Source organism: Haplochromis burtoni, unplaced genomic scaffold, assembly GCF_018398535.1.
Source record: "Haplochromis burtoni strain Fernald_Lab_line unplaced genomic scaffold, NCSU_Asbu1 Contig_134, whole genome shotgun sequence".
Lineage (NCBI taxonomy): Eukaryota > Metazoa > Chordata > Actinopteri > Cichliformes > Cichlidae > Haplochromis > Haplochromis burtoni.
The window spans coordinates 528,556-552,507 of NW_024582495.1; the positions used below are offsets into that span (position 1 = coordinate 528,556).

The 23,952-nt window shown below is 38.3% G+C and overlaps 3 protein-coding genes and 1 non-coding gene across 5 annotated transcripts; 1 reads left to right on the top strand and 3 right to left on the bottom strand.

Annotated features, from left to right (window-relative positions):
• Positions 1-3,138: 3,138 nt before the first annotated feature.
• Positions 3,139-5,565, bottom strand: ppdpfa (pancreatic progenitor cell differentiation and proliferation factor a). The gene is made up of 5 exons (XM_005930649.2): positions 5,401-5,565; positions 4,007-4,109; positions 3,817-3,894; positions 3,629-3,722; positions 3,139-3,533 (listed from the first exon to the last, which is right to left on the bottom strand). Exons 2-5 carry the CDS (start codon positions 4,059-4,061, stop codon positions 3,377-3,379), a joined length of 384 nt encoding a protein of 127 aa, XP_005930711.1. The 5' UTR covers positions 4,062-4,109; positions 5,401-5,565; the 3' UTR covers positions 3,139-3,376.
• Positions 5,566-6,116: 551 nt separating this feature from the next.
• trnae-cuc lies at positions 6,117-6,188 on the top strand. Its single transcript has one exon. It is a non-coding gene; the product is annotated as a tRNA-Glu (tRNA).
• A 2,027-nt stretch (positions 6,189-8,215) lies between these two features.
• Positions 8,216-15,632, bottom strand: LOC102304483 (tumor protein D54). 2 transcript variants are annotated; one of them, XM_005930650.2, is made up of 9 exons: positions 15,221-15,626; positions 14,230-14,339; positions 13,977-14,125; positions 13,698-13,745; positions 13,163-13,264; positions 10,574-10,600; positions 8,991-9,026; positions 8,841-8,889; positions 8,216-8,767 (listed from the first exon to the last, which is right to left on the bottom strand). In XM_005930650.2, the coding sequence occupies exons 1-9, from the start codon at positions 15,231-15,233 to the stop codon at positions 8,690-8,692; spliced, it is 612 nt and encodes a 203-aa protein (XP_005930712.1). In that variant the 5' UTR covers positions 15,234-15,626; the 3' UTR covers positions 8,216-8,689. The 2 variants fall into 2 exon arrangements, 1 of the variants encoding a protein (XP_005930712.1); XR_316306.3 differs by having other exon boundaries at positions 8,755-8,767; positions 10,574-10,730; positions 15,221-15,632.
• A 1,963-nt stretch (positions 15,633-17,595) lies between these two features.
• Positions 17,596-23,694, bottom strand: dnajc5aa (DnaJ (Hsp40) homolog, subfamily C, member 5aa). Its single transcript, XM_005930651.3, has 5 exons — positions 23,527-23,694; positions 22,569-22,697; positions 22,274-22,487; positions 22,015-22,186; positions 17,596-20,748 (listed from the first exon to the last, which is right to left on the bottom strand). The coding sequence occupies exons 2-5, from the start codon at positions 22,676-22,678 to the stop codon at positions 20,645-20,647; spliced, it is 600 nt and encodes a 199-aa protein (XP_005930713.1). The 5' UTR covers positions 22,679-22,697; positions 23,527-23,694; the 3' UTR covers positions 17,596-20,644.
• Positions 23,695-23,952: the final 258 nt, after the last annotated feature.

The window sequence follows — 23,952 nt, forward strand, 5'->3', positions numbered from 1 at the left end:
CTGCTGTAGGATTTCTGCATGAAAAGAAGAGCTAGCATGATGATTTTGACCCATTTCAACAGACAGTTCTCACTCATCCTTCAAAGTTCACCTTTGCAAATTAAAGGAGTGAGAGAATGGTAGGCAGGGAACCAAACCACCACCACGAGGCATTTTCAAAACTTAAAGTAATTATTTTGCATCTATTTGCACAAAAGCTTTGGGTTTATGCTTTTATTGGTTAGTGGAGAAAGGACCCAAGTTCAGTAAGCTCACGCTGGCAATGTTATCAACAATAAAACCAGCCTTTTTCAGCTGATCTAGAACTAAAGATGTGTAAAGTTCAATAGGCATAAACCAAACAGGGAATCCAGATAAGGGAAAATTGAGGTGAGGAAAACAATCACAAAGGAGGGAACTCAAGGCACAGCAGACATGGAGGGAAGTGTATTAACCAAAATAAAAAAGACAGTGGACATAAGGAGAACAAAGACACTAAAATAAAGACAAGACAGACAGAGGCAAAGTCTGAGAAACACTGGAGACAAATAGGAAAACAAAAACACCGAAAGAAGATTAATAAAGTGAATAAGCAACCAAAACTCATTAAATACTGCAGAAGAACATGGCGCCATGACAATAAAAGAGGATCTGGACACCCTGGTGTTTCTTGTATTTGCTGCTCCTGGATGCCCTCACGGTCTGTGTTGTTTTTGTTTAACCTCTTTAACCTGTATTTGTCCTTCACTCTGGTCTGTAAACTTTGTACAGAGAAACTCAAGATACCATGTGGAGTCACTAAAAAGACCAACACGAGGGGAAAGTCCCACGGTAGTGCATTGCCACAGGTTTGCTTGTGCTCAGCTGGGATCATGAGACATTTTTAGCCCTCCCTGACACACCGCCAGGAATAGGTCAGCTCTGGAGGGCATTGAGAACAGGTTGTACCATTTTTAAATCAGTTGTATAACTTAAAGTTCTGACTGCATGAATCATGTTTGACACAGCTGTAAATGATCACCATAAAGTACTGGAACTGTTTGCATTTCTGGTTTGTCCAGATAGATTATCTTGTGAACAGGACAGTACTGCACGTAGACTTTGCTCAGTTTATTCTTAGTTGTCAGTCTATAGTTTACAAAAGCTTCTCTGACTTGTAGTTCAAGGAAACACCTATTGATCCTCCTGTTATCATTAATCTGTTACATAGTTATTTTATGATGATAGTCTTAATAAGAGAGCTACACAAGACTATGGTTTTAAAGGAAATGTGCTATGGTGATAGTTCACAGTTCAATTAAAGTATGGTTGGATGTTGGCAACTGTTCTTCTCACTGTGTACCTGAATCCTTGTAAACAAGAGGAAAACAGGATGTATGATCGGTAAAGGCCTTATCAATCTTCCATGACTTGGTTGACTTAGTTCTGCATCTTTATGGTGCCAATTTGCAGCAGTAGCTCAGGTTGCATGAGCTGACCCCGATACTTAAATTAGTACCAAGAAGAATGTAACAATGCTCACGACAACCAATGAGGATCAGATTCAAAATTTTCCCCTCATTCTGTTTCAGAGAGCAGTTGCTAAATGCGGTGACTATGAAAGATACTCTACCAGGAATGATTTCTGTGATGATGATAATGCTGTGTAGCACTGCATGCATCAGCAAGTTTAGCATTTGTACACAAGATGTCAAAGTAGCTCTTTTTAAAGCGTACAGTCCAGCACATTTGTGGTTGAGCTGTGGAACAACATGTCATTGGGTAGATGATGAAAGCATTAAGGATTTTGTTTGTGACCAATAATGTTCGTCTCGTGATGCACAGAAAAATGTTGTGTATAAATTTAAGACCAAATTAATTAATTTCTGTAATATTCGCTTTCACTGAACACTCTAATGATTGTGGAAAAGCTGGAATAGACAACAGTTAATAAAATGCAGTAGTGACATATGAACGTGAAAGGAAAAGAAAAGAAATAAAAGGGAAGAGGAGAGTGGAGAATAAATATTGTGTGCATCACTGGATTTCTCCCAGCTGACTACATTTCTAAAGGATAGTTCAGAGTCACCCAGTCCAGCCCAAACTGTATGTTTTGTCAAAAAGGAAAGTTTAACATCTTAAGAGGAGAGCAGGTCTGTCTCCATTCTAAGAACCACAAATAAGCCCGGACTCAGCATGAGTTCTCTGGTGGGAGGATGTGGTACAAAGAGGCCTGTCAATCCACTTTATGTGAGAAGCAGAATTTTAACCCAATTCTGGATTCAACAAGAACCAAAAACGAAAAGCTAGAACGCAGCTCATTACACCCTTCGACATGTGTTGCACTAAACTTCAAAACATTATTTTCTTAAATCCTTGCCGGCATATCAGGATCTAATCACCACCTTGAACTTCTTCTCTTACTAATCACATACTAATCCTACAATCACATGAAAATCACACAATTTTATTTGATTATAAGCACATCTCTTTGTCTTTTAATGTGGTATTTAGGTGCTTTCAAATATAAACGAAATCAACATTTATTCACAAACTGAGAACACATGTAGAATTTTAAGTCTTAAAGGATCACAGGGGAGCTTTAAAATCTCTCCCGTTGCAGCATTTAGAGAATGAACAGCTTGAATATTTTACAATAATGTGCCCGTCTCTGAAAACAATGGCAGCATGAGCTTTAATAGGAGTGCTTTACATTCATGCTGAGTGGGTTTTATGGTGGCAAACAGCAGCGGGTGCATGGCTGCTGTAGTAGGTGTCTAAACAGTGATTTGTTTTCAGTGTCATTTATGCATCTACAGAACAAAACATGAATAAACCCACTGCATTTTTATTTAACTGTTAATCATGCCCGACTGTCCTAACTTTTACTCTCTGCAGCAGTGTGTCTTCCAGGAGCTTGGTGACCCACATTCAAGCTAAGGTGAAGTGTTATATAAACTGTAATACCCCTTGTAATAATCGTTTATAATCATAACGAAGTTAAAGAGATTAAGGTTGCTTGGTAAGCAGCGCGCCTCTCTCTCCCCCTACAGAAAAACATCCCATGAACCGCTGCAAATCTGAGGATTTGTCATAATGTTTCCTAAATAAAAGCTCAGTTTCTTTTGACAACCAGTCTGTAAATGTCAATAACAGAAAGAAAATGCGACACACAAGTGCTCACTGTAAGCATTTTATTAGTAGTACTGGTAATAGTATTAATGTCAAGTCATAAGAAGAACTATATGAAAAAACATTGTTTGTTTGTTTTTTTACTTTTGGTCATAACAAAAATGTAATAATTTATACAGGCAAACAGGAAAAGCAAACTCTACCGACTAAAAGTAAGAAAAAACACCCTCGTTGCCATCACCATCGTCATCTCCATCTCCATTGCTTGGACTATGGGGATGGACGGTCAAGCTGAGGGTGAGTAAGGTGCGAATGGGGTAACTGGAGGAGGGCTCATTGGTTCAGACTTCCCGTTTTCACTGCTCTCGCTGACCTGTCTGTTCAGCACCATTTGCCTGGCGATGCAGGTCACCTGGCCGTTGGCCACTGTGTAGGTACTGTTCCTGCAACACAGAAAAGCCACAGTTTAAAAACCAACAACTACAAGGAAAAAAAAAAATCAAAGGTAACTGCCTTCCACAAATACTACAATGCTCACTTTTGATTTTCAGAGCTGTTCTGCATGCCGGGCTGGTTCTGTTTAGCAAAGAAAAACGAAGTCCACCAGTGGTCAGAGTCTTGCCGTGGAAGTGCTGCAAGGAGCAAAACTGAACGTTATCTGATGCGGAGAGAGGAAGATTTTCCTTTTTAAAAATTTTGCATATAAAATCAGGTCATGCTGAATACCTGGATGGTGTGGAATGGCCTCTCCTGTGTACTCAGCACTGCTGCAAGAGCTGTTACTCGATGTGGACCCGATGCGCCCTGGAGAAAACACAGTTTGGCTTTTTATTCAAGTCTTATTCTAGAAGAAAAAATTAATAGAAAAAATAAACTTTTACAAACTTGAAATGTACATAAACCACATGGGACTCACTTCTGTAATAATCATGGGTGGCGATAAGGGAGCCACTTGATGGAATTGCTGCCATTGTTGCCGACCTTAGGTGGAAAACCGCTCAAAGATGGAAAATGGTAACCTAAAGGCAAACACAGAAAAAAAAAGTTTCTTTATAATTTTATTCCCTTCATGTTGTACCACAGAGATACTGCACATCTGCGCTGCACGTTTCCCTCTGTGCTTAGTTTAAGGGCCTCGAGTGCAGAGTGCTAAAACAGAAACAGCTGCTTCAGGGAGTATGGTTTCCCATGACTCAAATAACCAAAACATGTGTGAGGACATGTCAGCATGAGCTGGCTGCGTGACCACTGACACAGAAAAATCAGGTTGTTCTGTTAGGTCACAACAGAGGCCTGCATCCAGACTTATTATAGCTTCCTATATTAATTTTATATATATTTATTTAACTTTTATTTTTAGATGCCAGGTCAGCATACCGTTACTGGTTTCAGTTCATTTTTAGTGCTTTAAAAGGTTTAACTTTGTAAAAGTACTATTATATTATAACAAATGCAACACTTTCCCATTGATTGAGGCAGCTCAGTCACAATAAGCATCTGCAGGCTAACTAATGATATTTCTTTGCAATTAAGTTTATTTTGTAAGTGCATTTTTGTTTCTGTTTGTTTTATTCCACCAAATGAACTTACTATTAGTGGTAGTTAATTACTAAATAAATATAGTATAGTAATAATATTTGTAGTTTTACATTTATTTATTTAAAATGACTCCTTTTGAAAAACACGTATTAACAGCTCAGAGAACCAGCTGAAGGCTGTAGAGCTTAATACCAGGTGAGCAGCAGATGGCTGTAGGGATTTCATGAAGCAGGTACAGGTCTGCACCTGATAACCCAGATTAACATCTGAGCTGACGCACAGATACACCAGCAGTCCAGAAGGAAGTTCCACCTGCCTTCTTTAATATTTACTGCATTTGTAGACAAAAATGCACGAGATACAGATTTACATTAAAAAATACCACAAAAGTGTTTGTGTAACTGTGACCTTCACAGCCTTCTGCGGTAAGCGGGTATACCTTTAACAATAGTTTAGTTTGTTTTTCCTTTTCACTTTGGTGCATTAATGGCCATTATATTTGTGTTGCTTTGTACACAGAGAAAGTCAGAGTGTGCTCTCGGGTAATTAGAATAAAAATGTGCCTGTCCAGTGATGTGAGATGGTTTGTAGGCAACTTGAAAAGACTTGGAGAACACCACCTTTAACTTAAAAATAATGAACTAATATTCTATATTTTTCAATTAACATTTTTTGTTTTCACTAAGTTTACATATCAAGGCTACAATTAAACATACAAATAATTAGCTGCTGATATTTTAACGCTTTTCTAGTGATGTTATTTGGACTCACCTGCAAGAGTGGGGTGGTGTCGTTGTCACCAGGTGCGGTTGTAAGGTGCGGATGGCTGGAACTAGAAAAGGTACTAGTTGTTTCTATGGCCCATTTGTAAAGGAACTATCGGTGATGACCTCGTCGGTCACTACGCTGCTGCGCTTCTGGTTCACGCAGAGTCACCGTGGGCCTTTTTATACAAGCTGGGTTTGGCACGTGCCACTGTGGAACCACGGGGTGTGGCCTGTGGTAGCTCGAGGCCACTGAACGTGCGGAACCTGGTGACACCAGACTGAGGAGAAGGAGAAGCAGGCTTGGAGCGGCTTATGTTAACCCGCTACTGGCACAGACTCATGGGATAATCCACATTAGCCAGCCAGTTTAGAGCTGAAATGGGAACAGGCAGACAGCGCCAAGCCGTTTTCAATAACAGGTGAAATTTGAGTTAGTAACAAGGTAGCGGACGAGTGGTTTTTAAAGGGTTTTTCGGCCTTACGTTGAGCTGAAAGGCATTGTAAAAGCAGTTCGTTTGTAAAGACTCATTCATAAATTTCTTAACTCAGAGCATGTATCTAAGTAGAGATGGTAACCGAAATTATTACCTTTCCCGTACTGGAAACCACATGAGACAAGAATGCAGCATAATTCTGTCTCAGTTAAATACAGCATTTCTTTGAGTTCGTAAAGCTGACTGTCTCTTTTAAAGGGTCAGGACTCGCTACAGTGACTACCGCTCCCTGGTGGTCTAGTGGTTAGGATTCGGCGCTCTCACCGCCGCGGCCCGGGTTCGATTCCCGGTCAGGGAACAAGACATTTTGAGCTTTTAGTTAATCACAGCGAACATTTCTGGCACAACTTCACCTGCTTACAAGGTGCGTGGGGAGGATGAAAAAAATCACAATTCAGGGACTCCAGCAACACTTCAAGGGAAGAGAAACAACTTTATTGACTGACTAACGCGTTTCGGCTTGTGTCCTTCAACAGGGTCACAGTAACACATAGTAGAAGTGTGCTTAAATAAAAGGCAGGAAACAGTAAAAATTCAAATTAACCAATCATGTCTTCATAGATAAACCAGCTGACATATAACAGGTTAGTATTGGTTAATTGGTTAAGCATCCCTGTAAGCCAACTGATTAGACTCAAACATATCTGTGAAATTCCGGATGAATATAATAAGAGCAAAGAAAAAATGTTGAACAAATTTAAAGAAAGATAGTAGCCTACAAAGAGGACAGGTTAAGATCTGCAGAAGAGTAGGTGAATTCAATAAGCAGGGATTTCTATTTAGCAAGTAAGAAATCTCCAAAACTTAAACCTAAACTTGTCTTTTGTACAACCTTTGCACCAAAAACCAGGAACATTAAAGAAATGATTTTAAAACACTGGCATATCCTTTAAAATGACCCAAACTTATTAGGTACCTTTAGAGAACCACCAATGAAAACCTATAGAAGAGGAAGAAATATTAAAAATAGGCTTGTTAGAGCTTCCCAGGACCCTATACTCCAGATAAAACCCTGATAAGCCATAACCTACAAGGTAATTTCATATGTGGGTAATGCATAAATTTTCAATATACCAAAAATGTTAAATAATTTAAAGATCCCATAAGTGACAAAACCATTGCCATTAAGTGCTTTATCACATGCAGAACTAAAAATGTAATTTACATGATACAGTGCCCATGCAATAAAATATATAGGAGAAACATCCCGCCCTCTGAAAGATCAAATTAATGAAGACAGAAGTTCAATCAAGAGGAATGATCTAACCAGCGCTGTTGCAAGACACTTCAATGATAAACATCCAAATTCACTTTTATTCTTTCTAGGCATTGAAGCCATTAAATTAAACCAAAGAGGTGGTAACATTAATTTTATCTGGAAAAAAGACAAGCATTTTGGATAGAGTCTGCACCCTAGAGGTATGAATGAGGATTTTTCTATCAATGAGATTTTGTGAACTGTACCCTTTTTACTGTTTTTATTCTTTTTTACCAGTTACTTTGTTTTGTCAATTATTCTCGCATGGGTAATGTTTATTTATTTATCAACGAAAGAAAGAGTAGCTTTCTAGACATCTCGTTTTAAGTCTACATTTTAAGTTTACATTTTAGAGATTTTACATGGACCTTACCACAAATGTGGTTCCATGTTATGATGTACTCTTGTTTTTTAATCTAACTGCTGCACTGACTCCTTTTTTCGTGAAATACTTTCCTTTGTAATCATTTTATAGTTTTTTTTGTATATTTATAATATTTTTCTTATGTATTTCATGCATGTATTATTTTAAGATGGTTTATCTATGAAGACATGATTGGTTAATTTGATTTTTCTGTTTCCTGCCTTTTATTTAAGCAAACTTCTATTATGTGTTACTGTGGCCCTGATGAAGGCCACAAGCCGAAAATGCATTGGTCAGTCAAAAAAGCTTTTGGTTAATGTCATTAAGGCTTGCTAACATTTGTGGTTGTCACTTTTATGGCTTTTTATTTTCAACACTTTAATAAATGTTCCGATATGATAAGCCAGGTATACATATTTATAATAATCTTTTGATCTATAAATGATAAATGATCTATAAATATTGGGTCCTTCTCTGTAGGATTTCATTTTTGGGATTGCAGCTTTTAGCTAAAGGCTGAATAAGTAAAGTAGAATGGACACAAAGTAGGTAGGCAGCATAGCATAAACTAGGTGTATCAATAAATTTGCTAAGTGTGAAAATTGCAGATAATAAATATAATTTAACTTTTTTTTTATGTTATTAGAAATATAAGATTAAAGTTTTAATAGTTTCTAAAGCAAAGTCTGTCCCACTTGATTTCCATCTATGAGGATGTATGAGACCCTAGAATTAAAATGGCTTTGACACCCCTTGCGTATCTCTTGCACCACCTAGAGGTTCATACCTATGAAGTGAAATCGTTTTATATTGTCCGTGACCAAACAATATGGACAATGTATTTTAACATCCATTTCAAAAGACTGCACACCATTCTATTAACTTTAATTGAAAAATGTTCAATTACAAAAATACTTATAACTTAAATTACAGCTGATTTCTGCATGAGTCTCTGCACACACATGTCAAAATAAATTACATTCATGAAACTGAGTATTGAATATTAAAAATGTTTTATGTCAAAATGAGCTTAAGTTAAAAATGTAACATATTCTATCAGACAATCGGTTTTAGGTTACAGTCAAAAAACAAATTCATACAGACAGGGAGCAAAATTATTTTCTTTTATAGCTTTAGAAGTCATGAAAATAATTATTGACATTAGACTGGTTTTTCCTCATTGACTGTGGCGATGGGATCTTCTTTCAAACCCGGACGTGTTTCCATTAGTTGACGTGCTGCCAGTGACCTTATCCTATGAAACAAGTGACAGTATTCAAAACAAGAAGCACAGAGCTAACTGTTTTATCCATCTTTCTGCTGTTTACCTTCATATTGCCAACCATTTCCTCAAAAGATCTGAATGTAGAGGAATGCCTGAGGAAAGACAAAGGACATATTAAAAGATGAGCAAAGTTAATGTCTAAGCCATGCATATATGAAAAGATCTAAAGAGACAAAGAGACATGGTGTTTTACCTCATACTCGGCACACTTATGGTGTGGCTCAGTGTGCTGGGAAACAGAAAGCAGGACATTTAAGCATTAAAAAAGACAAATAAGCCTTAAAATTACCAAAAAAAAAAATACATTTTATTTTGCTGCAGATTTTGTAGATTTGTACAATAAGGGTTAAAATGTTTATAATAACAGTTTCAGATTAGTTCAGAAAGGAAGATCTATCTGTGATAATATATGTAATAATATAATCATGAATAATTCAACTCTTGTGGGATTAATTAGATGTTAGCGTCATGAAATTAAAATCAGATTATGTTTTCATAAAGTTTTGCAGGCTCATAGATGCCAGTGGGAAATTTTAGCCTGTTTGTAGGCGGTTGCTGGCCAATATGATGATGTCATATCTTATATAGATAAAAAGCACTTTTGTTGCTCGGCTCTTGATTGTGTGGAAAGGGTTTTACACAAATCTTAATCTGTGTAACACAACTAAAAAAATATCTGAAGGGAGAAATGCATGTTTAGGCCATCATTGTGACGGCTACAGCACTATGGAGTCCACTTTGATAATAGAAAGTTTAACATATAGCAGATTAATAGCTTTCAAAAACTTTAAAAATAAAAAAGAAGACCAGTTTTAGTTTAATTTGAAAGCCCAGCTGTAGATGAGGTATAATGGTAAAACATCAGCGTGGGCAGTGAAAGCAAACAAATCTGTCCACGACACATTTTTGGAGTCAGTAGCTCAGTGGCTCCATGGTGTAGAGGATTGACCTTATATTAAAGATCTCTGGCTTAAGACTAGTAGAGGATCCAAACCCAGCCTCTGGGGCATCACAAGCATGCTGATTCTTCTCCTGTGGTGACTCGTTAGGAAATGGGAAGGAAGCTGGAGCACATTTTGAAAATGATGAGGTGTTTATGTGTCTGCACTCATGGAAACCACTGCTACTGATGTTCAGCAAAATTAACCAGATACGGCACCAGTTGATATCTAGATGTAGGCACATATTACACATTTTTATAACAGTATATTAATTATTTTATACTATTTATTTTTCTGTCAAAATCACAGGGAGTTGCTAAAGCTGGGCAACAGATCCACAGGCTCCAGACCTCTGGCCTAGACACTGGGTGGTGAAGTTACGGTCTCCTTTATCTGGGAATCTGCTCCATGATTTTGCCTCTTATCATAGAATAACTGCTAGAAATGCTTACATTTTACATGCAACAAATTTGTTCTTTTCTTTCAAACAATTTCTCCTTATTGAACTATAAATTAATTTAAGTCTTGTTCTCAAAATTCTTGAATTAGTCAAAAAATTGAGAGAAAAAAGGTGGAAAACAAGTTTTTGTTTAAAAAACACTTGACATGTCAAACATCTGGATCTAAAAAGATAGAAATGAAGAAAACCCCAAGACAATTTAACATCTTCTTTAAATCACGCTGATTATTTCAGTTCCATTTCAGTAACTGCATGATGTGAAATGTGTGATGTTCTAACACTCTAAATCACCACTTTCCACTTTTCTTTCTTTATTCTTTTTAGGTCACACCCTCTCATGCAGCTCACTTCAGTCTTACCGCTCACAGATCTTACCGTGGTGGGCTTGGAAGAGGCAGAGCTCTGTTGAGTTTGCAGCATGAAGATAAACAGACAGACACAGATAACGTCACATCAGCTTCTGTTTCCACAAGGATTACAACAACAGCTACTGCTGCTGATGGCCAGGTGCTCCACGGTGATTGGATTACAGCTGTTTAGTGGTTGAACATAAACACAAGAGGCACTTCAACCAAAATTTCGAGCCTGTCAGGAAGTTCTAAATCTACTTATTTGACATCTTTTAATAGTTTTCTTCAGGAACTGGCCCAGTGCTGTGGTATGGGGTCATAATATATAATTATTATATGTATTTTTTTTTAACATTACAGGCTTTGAATGTATTGTAACTATTTTGCATTGAGCCACAGTTACCAGAACTTGAATTTTAAGATCTACTGCTGGAGAAGCTTTGGTTTGGAATTTTTCTGCATAAATCTTTCAAAAACAAGATGTTTGTAGAAATTCTGTTGGAAAAATAAGTTTGGAAGTAACAAAGGATGAAAAAGCCCCACCCTGACTAGAATCCCTCAAGCAATCTCTTGTTCATCTAATCTGGGTTTTAAACCAATACCGGCACACTGTAAAGACATACCTCACTCAAACATACCATCACTTTAAAAGTTTTAATCTTCTTCTAGCATTGATAAAACAAGGAAAATTGATCTGGCAAGAAGTAAAAATGCAAATGTAATTTTGTTTATATAATTTGTATTTTTGACTATTTTTTGCATTAAAATGATAATTAATACAATTATAAGATTTTTGAATATCTGCCACTGATGAAGGAAAATAAATAAGAAACACATATAGAGCCATTAAAAGGTATTTGGATATAAAATACAATTTACTCATAAATGAAACCACCATGAAACCATGACATGCTGCCTACTGCACCCAGAGACTTGTAAGATAACTGATGAAAGACTCCCGGATTAGTGAAGGTGTAACTGACATTAACCTGTTAACGATCAGCTATTTTTATTGAATTTCTAAAAATCTGACAGACTCAAATGGAAATGTTAGTATCAGAAGAAATCCTTGTCATTTTTGAAAGGATGGTTATGAAAGCAAATTCTAGGGGTTACGACAGTGAAGGATTTTGTTAGTATTGATGTTTTTTTCCTGTGGAGTTTAGAGTAGCTATAATTGTGACTAATGCAGGATTACACGTTAGCAGCATGTATAAGGATTGCTTCCGTCTGAGTCTGTTCAGTCAGTACTCGGTACCATAATTTGAAACTTTACATGTGCGCTTAACATTATCAGTACCGATGTCGGATGTGAAATTATACAAGCTGTTTCAGTTGTGCAACATTAAACTCTAAACTAAGACAGAAAAGTGAATCCTAATGCGAGAGTTAGGATGTAAATACAGAAATAAAACTAACATAATCACAAATTAAGGAGCCCTTAACCTATCTTTGGGCTCATAGTTTCAGTTTGTATTAGTGTTTATTTTATTCCCTGTATCTTTCCTCTCCCATTCTCTTGTGTGAACTCCTGTATATCATGTTTCCGAAACAGGTCTCACTTACTTTTTTAATTTTGTAGAATTACTTTTCTCAAGTGTCTTTGATTATCTTCACCTTCATCTCGTTACCCCATTGTGTCCTATTTCCTTGTGTATTTCGGGTTGTGTATGCCCGCGGCACGATTTTGCCACTTTAACAATAAATTTTGTTTTGGACTTTTGGCATATTGGTGTGACTGAGTGGGTTGCCTTTGGTTCACTCATTCTATCTCCTGTTGATCTACATTAGGGGCCTAATTCCATGTTTCATGTTAGTGTTGATCTTTTTTTATGCCTTTTAATATCAGTTATATTTTATTTTCCAGTCCTACTTTTATTTATTGCTTTGATTGTTTTTAGCTGTTTTATTTGTTTCACATGTCCATCATTTCCCACTTATTTTTCATTCTCCTGTTTGCTCTCCCGTGTTTCCTCTCGAGTTTTACCCTGTGTTTTGAAAAGTGCTATACAAATAAAGTTATTATTATTACTATGATTTTGTGTTTCTGCACAATCAGAGTAAGGCTTGTTTTTCTGTTCACTATGTCTGCCTCAGTGTCCTGCATTTGCCTCCTCTCAACACCTAATTGCAATGCTTGTAACTTGCAGTCTTTGATAGTGTTTTCTAACATGTAAATCTGCCAAATCAAATATGCAGAGCCACCCGCTGTGGTGACATCTCGTGAATAAGGGAGCAGCTGAAAGAAAAAGCCACAGTTTACACTTCAAATCACCCTTTCGACATGCTGTCCACTTGTCATGCCTCTCTGTTGGCCTCCTATCCATCCATCTGTCCAGCTGAACTAGCCAAAGACAGCTTTTCCAACACCCCTATGATAGCCTTTGCACTGTGAACTCTTAGTCCTCTTTCATTATGTGCAAGAAAAGCCTGGCATTTGATTTTTAAGCTAAAGGGAACTTAAAGGAAGTACAATCTTAACGACATTTATCCTATTACTTTTTACTCACTACCGAGTCATTTTTGAACAAAGCTAATTTAAAAAGTTAAAAAAAAAGAAGAAAAAAAGCCTTTTATTATGAAGATTGAGTGGAGGAACTGACTATGGGTGTACCTCATCTGTGCCAGTCTCCTGGTGATGACCACGCCCACACTAGACATTGCAGCAGACGTCACCTGGCCTGCATGAGAGAGACTGTCCCGTGTCCTCACATATCTACAAGGAGAAATTAGCAGTAGAAGTCAGGATCTGAATTAAGAAAAGTCTCTCGCTATTGTAATATATTACATAACAGGCAGGTGCATACAGGGAGCACAAAGGTATTAACTCAGACGTCGTTAACAATAAGCTCATAGACGTCACTGGCGACAGTCCATCTGGCTGAAGCAGATCCCTCACTCTGCCTCTAATGAACGCTTCAGGCTGGTCCTCCTGTTTCCCGTTAATACTGCTGCTCCTTGTGCTAAGTCAGGCTGTGAGGCTATTAACGGGGCACCAATCCTATTTGACAAGGAAAATCCCATCCCTTGTTTCTTTGAAGAGATCCCTCTTTACCATGTGAGTGCAGGACAAAACTTTGGAAAATCCCTGCGTCATAAAGCATAGTAAGAACGTTTATTATTTTGTGCATATAATGAGGAACACTCACACACTGGATTGGCTGATGTCATCCAGAGTTGCAGAGGCTGTGAGATATCTGAATGGACAGAACATGCACAGGTTGACAGATTATTGCGCTGACACAATAGAGAGCCTACGACAGTCATTAGAGTACTTTCCATGGTTACGTAACAAAAGTGCACTAAGATATGTGTGGTAAGCAATCTATCACGACAGTGGTTTAGGTGTTTTCAACCAGTTAAACTATCAATGGTTTTCAAACAATTAGCAAACATTACTATGTTTATGAGGACCAAAGTGCACATACGGGGCTGAGGTCTGGACCTCTTGCCATCCTTTGGATATGCTCTGTTTGATGTTACCGAGCGGACTCATTCCTAGTTGCCTTCTGATGTCTGCTGCGTATTGTTCTTTGGCCAAAAGCACCTGCCTCAAGGCCTGAATTTCATCCTCTGTCTGCGAGAAAGAAAAAAAAAAAGCTGATGTTACACATATCAATTTTTCTTTAGAGCAGGGTTTCTATCCCACATTGTCCCAAATACCCCCATGAATAACTTTACTTTTGTAAGTTCAAAACGTAGAGCATCTAAGTCCTCCTCTGTAAGATCTGTGGGTGAAGATCCATTTCCCAGTATGCTCGGAGAGAAGTGAACAGAAGCTCCACCAAAACCTTAGAAACAGCAAAGAGGAAAAGACCAGATAAATTAAAAAAATCATATAGATACTTTCCTGTTACCTTTGACTATTTTATTAACAAAATATTGGCTATTGTGGTGTAACTGAAGCCCAGGTTAACTTAGTGTATATATATATATATATATAATGTACTTGTATCTGATTTAATATATGTTTTAATAGAAAAGGTATGCTGCATTAACCAAAGCTACAAACCATAGTATTTAGTGCTTTGATTGTGAAGTAGACAGGCCTTTGAAAAACATGCAAATTAACAACAAAATGCGCACTGGATGAAGAGTTCACATTTAATTAAAAACACCTAAGAGAACATATTCAGTGAGAATAAAAAAAACCCATCACGAACAATGAGGGCAATGAACTATAAGATAAAGCCATGTAAAATGGAAACGCCTATTACATAACTGTTTAGTTCCTGTTTATTTGTACAGATAAATACATAGAACCTCATCTAACTTAGAAATGCCTTTAAAATGCATAAAACAACAACAAAATACACCAAATGTAGGTATAGATACACAGTATAGCATATACACAGCTAATGATATAGCTAATATAGATGTTATGTACAAAAAGCCACAGAAAAGCCTTTTATAGATACATATGAAACTTCTGCATACTTTTAACACTTTTTGTAGACATATATAAACAGACACTGGAGCTGTCCTCAGTGCTGAACTCTCCTCCCCCTCTTCCTGTACAAAAAACTAGCTAATAAGTAGCTGCTCTGCTAACAGCTAACCTCACCTGTTGCACATTTGTTGCTGTTAGCTGATAACATGAACCTTTAAAGTAAATGCATGTCGGTGCTAATTTCACACATGGTCCCATACAGACATGGCGAGACGGTCTTACCTTGTCTGCTCATTGCTGCCAGTTTCACCTCGCAAGTGTTTGACTGGCTAGCTGCTGCCAACTGTCCCCACTGAGCTCAGCAGGAGGCAGGCAGCCAGGATCACCGAGGCTGTTAATGGGCTTACACCCACACACATACACACCACAGGAACAATGATGACCACGAGCAGGATTTTTTTTTAAAGAAACCTATAGCACAATTAAACCTTCCTTAAAACTCACGCAAAGGAAAAAGAAGTGTCCTATCTAATACGACTTTATTACATAAAGTAGCATTGAACGTTGTCTTGCAAATTGGTGACAAAAGTATTTAGAGTTTTTTAACTGAAGTCAAAGGTTTAACCATCAAAACATACTTAAAACAACAAAAGAGAAAGATAATTATTAGTACTTATGTTGTACAATAATATACATCCCCAATTCTAAAATAACTTGTGTCATTGTGTAAATGTCATAAACCCATATGTTATCAACAGATCATAGAAAGCATATCCTCCTGAGAGCCAGCCAATTCATTGTAGTGGACAACAGCTAAACTGGAATATATATTTTTTTCCTTGGTTCTCAGGACGATATAAAATATTTAAACTGAGACAATGCTTCATTTTAAGAAAAGTAGTAGCTCATATTTAACTCATTTCATCAGTCAGATGATCTCAAAAAGATCATCAGTCTGCAAAAGCTGCATCTGCAAATTGTGGAACAATTTTGATAATATTCCTCAACATAAAATTGTGAAGACTTTAAATATATTTCCATTTACCCTTCATGATATCATCAAAAGATTCAGAGATCTTCAGGCCCACAGGTGGAACTGCATTAAAACAGGTATGATTCTATTAAGGAAATCATTGTCTGTGAACATGGTTGACCAGGCCACCCACACATGCAGATTAAAACCCATGCAAAGAAGAGGAGCAAGATGTTCACATATGCCTACTGTGTCCTTTAAATTAGTTTAACTAAAAACATGCTGCATCTAGCCTTATCCCCTGCACAGTATAGCTTCAAAAAACAAGGGTAAAATCACAAATAAAATCTATACTCATGTACATGAAATCAAAGTTTCAAATCAAGTCAAATTGCTAGTTTGAACAGTTGAGAGATGTTTTAGTATAAGGATCCTGAGGTAAGTTGGAAGAATGACTTGTCTCCATCTGCTGGCTAAACAATCCACCACACTATAAAGGTAAGGGATGATTTATTTGGAAGTCAGATTACTTTGTTTTTTAGTTAATATCCTTTTGCTTAAAAAAATTGATTTTTAATTACAGTTAGATACATTTGTTTATCTAACAAAAACCTTCACATGTGAGCAAAAATGTAATAACTGACAGCTGTTATGTTAGCATTTAGCATTAGCATTTCATTGTCAAAATTAATTATTAAATTTTTTTATTATTCTTTTTATATATGTGCAGTATATTTTAAATTAAAAGTAATAATATAATAATAATTTTAAAGACAAATTGGTGTAAAGGATTTCAACAGTGTTCATGCTTCTTATTTTTTAATATTTAATATGACATTTATTTAGTCATCTAGATGCTTACTTTTCTGCATGGTGATTGAAAATTTGACAGTACTTTCATATGTTACAGAAACTGTGAAAAACCAACAAGACACCATCAGCTGAAAAGCAGCTCCAAACTGATCGTGCAGAGTTTACAGTTGGCTGTAGACCGCCTTCATAAAGAAATGACAATGAACTGGGCCAAAGATTTTTTTATTTCATTGCTCCATAAGACCTGCTGCTGCTGATTTTCACTCCAGTTTGGCATACTTGAGCTTTTTCTTCTTGTTTTCCTTCCACTGACACTATTTCTGATGAGGCTAGATGGGCCAGTGGCCAAGTAGATGCATCTCTCATGTCCTGTATCAGGTTTAAAAAACAAAAATCCTCTGAAAATGGTCATATATACGGAGCCCCGCAGGGGACATGGGAGAGAAAAAAAAATTAAGACGGACTTTTGCGAGATCTCGCAAAACAAACTCAGGATTTCGCAAAAGTTTTGCGAGATCTCGCAAAACAAACTCGGGATCTCGCAAAGTCCGTCTTAATTTTTTTTCTCCCATGTCCCCTGCGGGGCTCCGTACATATACACCGACTGGACGGAAAAATTGGTGAAAAAGCAGCCATACCTTCAAAAGTCCAGACAACTATCACTCAAGACCTCTTAAAAAAAATTACAAATCTGGCTCCCTGGAAACAAAATATAAAGAAATGAAGGTTGGTTCAAGACTTGACATTAACTTGTTGGTTACTTGGCTTAAAACATTACCTGAGTAATATCATTACTACTACTGTAAATATCTGAAATCCGTGTCAAAACAAAAAACCTGTATGTAACTTAATTTGATAAAAACCCGAGTCAAAATGTTGAGGAACATTTATTCACCAAGAGCAAATGAGATCAATGATCCACTTGTTTTCTTCCAGACACACAGTTACCATGCTACAACATAAATGTTAAGGTTTATACTTTATATGGGCCAAGTGTATGTACAAGCGACCTTAACCATTAAACCATTCCTTGCAAAATTTAATGGCTACATTACAACACCATACCAGTTAAAATCATAATCGATCATCATCTGAAACATGACCAAGTATGAAATAAATAAAATTCCAAAAATGCATCATATAACCATTTCACTATAGTTACACTATATACTATATTGTCTTTTTATGGAGTCATTTCCTGATCATTGATCCATTACAATTTTTTTTTAAACACACAGTGCATTCAACTTAGAACATTTACAGTAGCATTTTTCAGTATCTCAATGAAAAAGCCATGACAGGAACATCTACGTTTCATCAAGGGTTACAGGAAACATGATACAAGGGCCACAGAGGTCAACATCCATACCGTTAATAGCAGAGGGTGGGCAACGGGAGCTCACCAATTGTAAACCATTAAAAACACATCATTAGCAGTCATGAAACTGACAAAGTGGCGAAGATGTTCATGGCGATTTATGGCAAAAATGTGTGGCAATATATGCAAATTCAGCAGTATGTAAAAATCTTTTACTCTGAGCTGCCTGTAGCACTGGCTCACAGATGATATGCCTGATGAGCATGGATTCAGAAAAGTCGACAATGAGGAACGATCACACAGCATCGGACAAAATATCAAAGTCATCGGACAGTTCAAAACACAGGAATGAGTTGAAAATAGAAATCCTCCATGCTAATTATTTTTTTTATAATAATAACAACTCAGAAGAGTGTAACATGTTTTTTTCCCTAAACCTTATCTAGAGTTAAAAACATGTCATCCTCCTAACCAGCACTGCTGCTGATAAATATCTGTTATTTCTACCTTTTAGCAGTTCTCATCAGAGCCAGCTGGATTACCTGGAGCTCCTTGGCTTCACGTAGCAGAAAAATAAAACTAACATAAAATAAATGTCTCTCAGTCTTAGTGAGCTGCAGTAGCTCTAAAAAATAGTTTTACTATTAGTACAAATCTTAGGTAAGGACAGGAAAACAGAAGAGAAGAAGAGCCTGGATGTGTCACCATAAAATAAATACAATTTATTGAAATGTTATTGTTTCATCTGCCCATTCTCATTAGTCGGGTGTCAGATAACGCTGTTTTGTCAAAGCCGAGGCTCATTTATGCACAAGGTGTCCTTTGGTGGCAGCTCACGATGCACCGGGTTATGGCACTGGTGACACAGAACTGTCACTTCCAACTTCATCATGCAAGGCTGCTATTTTAAAGGGAGGCCAACCAAGTAGTTTTAGGGCTTAAACCTAACTGAGTGAAAGCACAAATTAAAAGAGGAAAAACACAAAGTGCCATGGCCTCTCTCAGTCCCTGGTAGGATTCCGTGCACGAGCAAGCTAGAGGTGTGTCCTCTCCCCTGTTTGCTGAGCGGCAGGTTGGTGTACCTGTTTCCCATCAACTCATTACCTCCTGCACATAAAAGAGCCCATTTAACATGAATTCATTGCCAAAGTGCTCTCTCCAGTGCTCCAGTCTGTGAACTCATCTCTACGAGATAAGCAGATGACTCCCTGTGCTCTAATCGCTGCTCTCTGTTGGACTGCTTACATTTATGTTAAAATTAAAGCTCTCTGAATCTGCTTTTTGGTTTTCAACTTGGTAAACCATGATACATAAGTTCAAACAAGAACCAAACCAGGGTCTCCTCCATGACAAAACTACAACTTATGCACCTCCACCCCTTCAGCCTCCTAACAGAGACTTCATAGGTGTCTAAAACCAGACTATTAACTTTCACGGACTAACTATGGCCATTGCATTAAGGCACTGTCACCAAAGGACATTTTATCTTTAACCTGGAAACATTTATGGCATCTGACAAAACAACATTATATCACTCCTTGAGATAAGAACATGTTGGTTATGTATGATTTTTTTTTTTTTTTTTAACTTTATGTATCCAGTGTCATCGTCAATTTGTAGCTGGTGATATGATGAAACAACAGTGAACTGTACCATGGGGTTGAAATGTGCCATATTTGATTTAAAATACATTAAAAGACAATATGCATTAATGTAAAGTAACAATTATAACAACCTGCTCAGTGCTGCAGGAAAAACAAGGGGAAGTAGTCTGTCCTGCGATGAGGGGCTTTCAGAAGGAAGGAAAATGCCAAAGCAAATTACTAACTAAAGCAGAAACTCTAACGTCAGCAGAAATCTATAGCAAACTGTCTGCAAATAAAGCTCTGTGCCTTAATAACCTCATGATTGACATTAAAAACACTCTGGTGGGGGGCACACTAAAGACCACGCTGCAGGTCTGACAACATCAGCTGGCATTTTCAACTGAAAGAATATCGATTACGAATCACACGAGAAAAGTGTAAATATATATGACAACTTAGTTCTTGGAGGTTTGATGATGGTACCGACCACCTAAGCCAGCAAGCACTTCTCCAACCAGCACCTCCCTGAGCCATGGCTCTCTGTTCCTTTAGCATAAAACATCTGGTAAACTTTATCCCCTCCTCATGTACTGTACTCATTTGAAAAAACTGCACCTGTATGATGGGCTTTGCAAAGTAAAAATGTTGCAAAGGATTAAAGAAAACGTGGAGACCTTTTTTTTCCAAACAGTGCATGCTACACCATAATGCAAACTATGGGAAAGGTAAGGTAGGGCAGGCGACCTGTGTGAGTAAAGGCTGAGAGATACAAAAGAAGAAATAAAAGGGATTTCTTCTCGTACTGGCAGGGAAATACGTAGCGGACCGATCAGGGAGGGAGGTGTAAGGGATGTGAATTCATTAGTTCCTTTCATGGGCCATGCTTACTAGTCCCCTTCACCTCCGCATGGCTCTCTTTCTGAAGTGGAAAGATGTTTTGCCCCTTTCGTTCATCTCACTGAGGTGGAGCAGGGAAGCAGGCAGGACCGCAGGCCAGGATCGATGGGAACGGAGGGTTAGTTGAAGCCGGGGTCGGTGCGGTAGGAGTGGTGCCCATCTGATGTTAACTGGGTTGTCTCTGTCGCTGACGGCTGCAGCACTATAGGTTCACCACCAGCCTCTGTACGACAAACACAAGGAATATTTCAAGTGCTTGTCAGATGAAAAAAAAATCACTCACCGGACACATTGTTAGGTACACCCGTTTAACTGCATTTCAGGAACTGCTAATCTACTATGATTTTCCCACACAACCATCTCTATAGTTTACAGTGAAGAGTCTGAAAAGAGAAAATATCCGGTGAGCAGCAGTTCTCTGTATTCTTTGATGTCAAATAAGAATTGTCAGACTGTTTGAGGTGAGGGAAAGCCAACAGTAACTCAAATAAACACTTGTTAGAACCAAGGTATACAGATAAGCATAACATGATGAACCTTGAAGCAGATGTGCTACAGGAGCAGAAGAACACACTGGTTGTCAATCCTGTCAGCTAAGAACACGAAACTGAGACTACAATTCACACAAACTCACCAAGCTTGGACAATAGAAGACTGAAAAACATTGTCTGGTCCGATGAGTCTTAATTTCTGCTGCAGTTGGATGCTAGGGTCAGTATTTGGCATAAACAATGTAAAAGCGTAGCTCCATCCTGCCTTGTAGTTCAGCCTACCTGAGTGCTGCTGACTCTATGACCACAGTGAACTTGTCTTCAACTGGCTTAGTCCACCAGGAATCACAAAACCCAAATCATCTCAAAATATATGGTTTCTTGAATATAATAGTGTGTTTAGTGTACCCAGTGTGCAGCCAGCAAATCTCCAGCAACTATGTGATGCTATCATGTCAATATGGCCAGAAATCTCTAAGGAATGCTTCCGGCACCTTGTGGAATCTATACCAAAGAGAAATGAGGCAGTTCTGAAGGCAAAAGGGGTCCAATCAAACACTAGCAAGGTGTAAAATGTACAATGCTATTAATTAAAATACTTAAATAAAAATGATTCAATAGCCAGCAGCAAGACTTCTTACAGGAAAAGCAAACATAATACACCAGCCTGAATGCCTTTGCAAAGCCCTCCTCTTTGTTTTAGAAGAGATTTTAAGATTTTTCTTATTACATTTAAAGCTCTTTGCAGCCTGTATCCAGAAAACATATTGGAGCTGCTGTACCCATAACACCCCAAGTGTAGTCTGAGATCCTCAGGCAGGAGCCTGCAGACTGTTCCCACCCGTTTCCAGCAAGAGTTAGATTTTTTGGATTTTGAGTGTGTGTGATTTATGTGTTTTTGTGACACTCTTTGTAGCACTGTTATTTTTATAAGTGCTATACAAAAAAAACGTACTTGTAAGAAGAAAAAAAACAAACAAAACGGTGCTCGTTCTCACCTCTCTCATCAGATTGCAGCTGAGCCTCCAGGTCCTCAGGGGACACATAAAAGTCCTGCTCCTGGCCCTCTCGAGGCCGTGGTTTACATCTTCCACAGCAGCAGTTACAGCAGCAACACAGGCAGCAACAGAAGTAACAGCCAGTGGCCAGGCCACACAATACAAACAGAGCCTGTAGGAAACAGATTCATGAAATAAAGGTTAAGACAACAGGTGTAAAAGGTTGTACAAGAGCAAACAGTAAACGATCCTGTCTTACCTTTGCCCACCAGCTAGAAAGGACAAAGTAAGTGTTAACATTCTCCTCTCCAAACTGCTCGGCCACATATAGGCCTAGAGAGCCATATTTATCGTAAATGTTACGCTTCGTGGGGTCATTCAGGATGGCGTGGGCGTTGTTTATCTCCTTGAACTTATCTGCGGCCTCTGGATTGTCGGGATTCTTGTCAGGGTGGAACTTTAACGCCAGTTTCCTGCAGAATGCATCACAGTCAGCTTTACAGGTTATCAGACCTTTCTGTGAGCTAAGCCAGGTGACCAGAGTAAAGCCTCACCTGTAAGATCTCTTTATATCGTCCGTCGTGGCCATCTTCTCAACTCCCAACACATGGTAGAGAGACTCACCCGCGGTGGACAGAGAGCGCTGCCTCTGCTGCTCACTCATGATGCCTCACGTCCACAGGCTGCACACAGAAATGCACAAAATTAAGAGGCACTGCTTGGACTGTTTTACCAGGATGTACATTCATTCAACTAAAGTGAGGCCCTTGTGATTCCATGCTCTCTGCTGCAGGCAGGGAACAGCTGGTCCTGTGCTGTCTGGATGAAATACAGATGTCCAGTACTTACTAGAAAAATCCCAGCTGTGTGGGAAATATATGGGAAAAAAAGTCCTGGAAAGGGGGAAAAAATAGTGAATTTTTCTCCTTTTTTTATTTTGATGATATAAACTTTAGATTTTTAGCAGGAGATAAATTCTCCTTATTGATTTTTGAAGGTGTGACATCTTGGCAGGACCCCTGATGCATATGCTGTTTTAAGTAAATCAGCAGCTGACACCCATAGAGACAACGCACTGCAACAGCACAGGCTTCATCAGGTGAAGACCAGAAAACACACTCTTTAAAGAAGACAGAAGCCTCCAAATGGGTGTCATCTCGACACAAATCAACATCTACTACGCTGTTTGAAGCCCTATAATGCCTAATTTCTTAAATTTTCATCAAAAACTACATGTTCAGTCAAACGGCTGTCAAATTTCCACTCGTCACGAATCGCATCCCGCTCCAAAAGATGTCTATAGGAAGGATTAGACTCTGGGTACGATGCTGAGAGCATAATCTCCGTGCAAGCATCAGCAGCACTGCTATAGCGCACAGCATCCATGTTGGTTCGCTTCCCCGGCCTGCTCTTGATGCAAGACAGGAATGGATCGTCAGCAGTTATTTTCAAGGACAAGGACCAGAGTGTCGAGGAAGAAAGGAAATAATGGAAATGCAGGAGGAGGCTCACCTTTCAGTAGGCTCTAATGCGCTGCGAAGCTAACGATCCCAGCAGGTTATGATTTTAGACAGTGCAGCGTGACTATGGCCGCATCTCCTCGCACGTACCCGGACCCTCTCTGGCTCCCACTACACAACCATGGACAGTGCAGCAGTCCGCTGGCTCCGCCCCCCACCACCCTACGACGACCCGACGTGCGCGTGCACGACGGGGAGGATGCTAGAGGAAAGATGTGCAGCTCCGCATTTGTCGTGAAAGCTAAAAAGGGAGTTCCTTTAAAAAATATTACATTTAATTTACCCACTGGAAGTTGTATAAGAAAGGTTTAAAATGGATACTGAGTTCTATGGAGGGCCAGGAGTGACTAAATGGATTAATTAAATACACCATCAAATAATTAGTTAAATGTGTAATTAAATTAAATTGGAATTAATT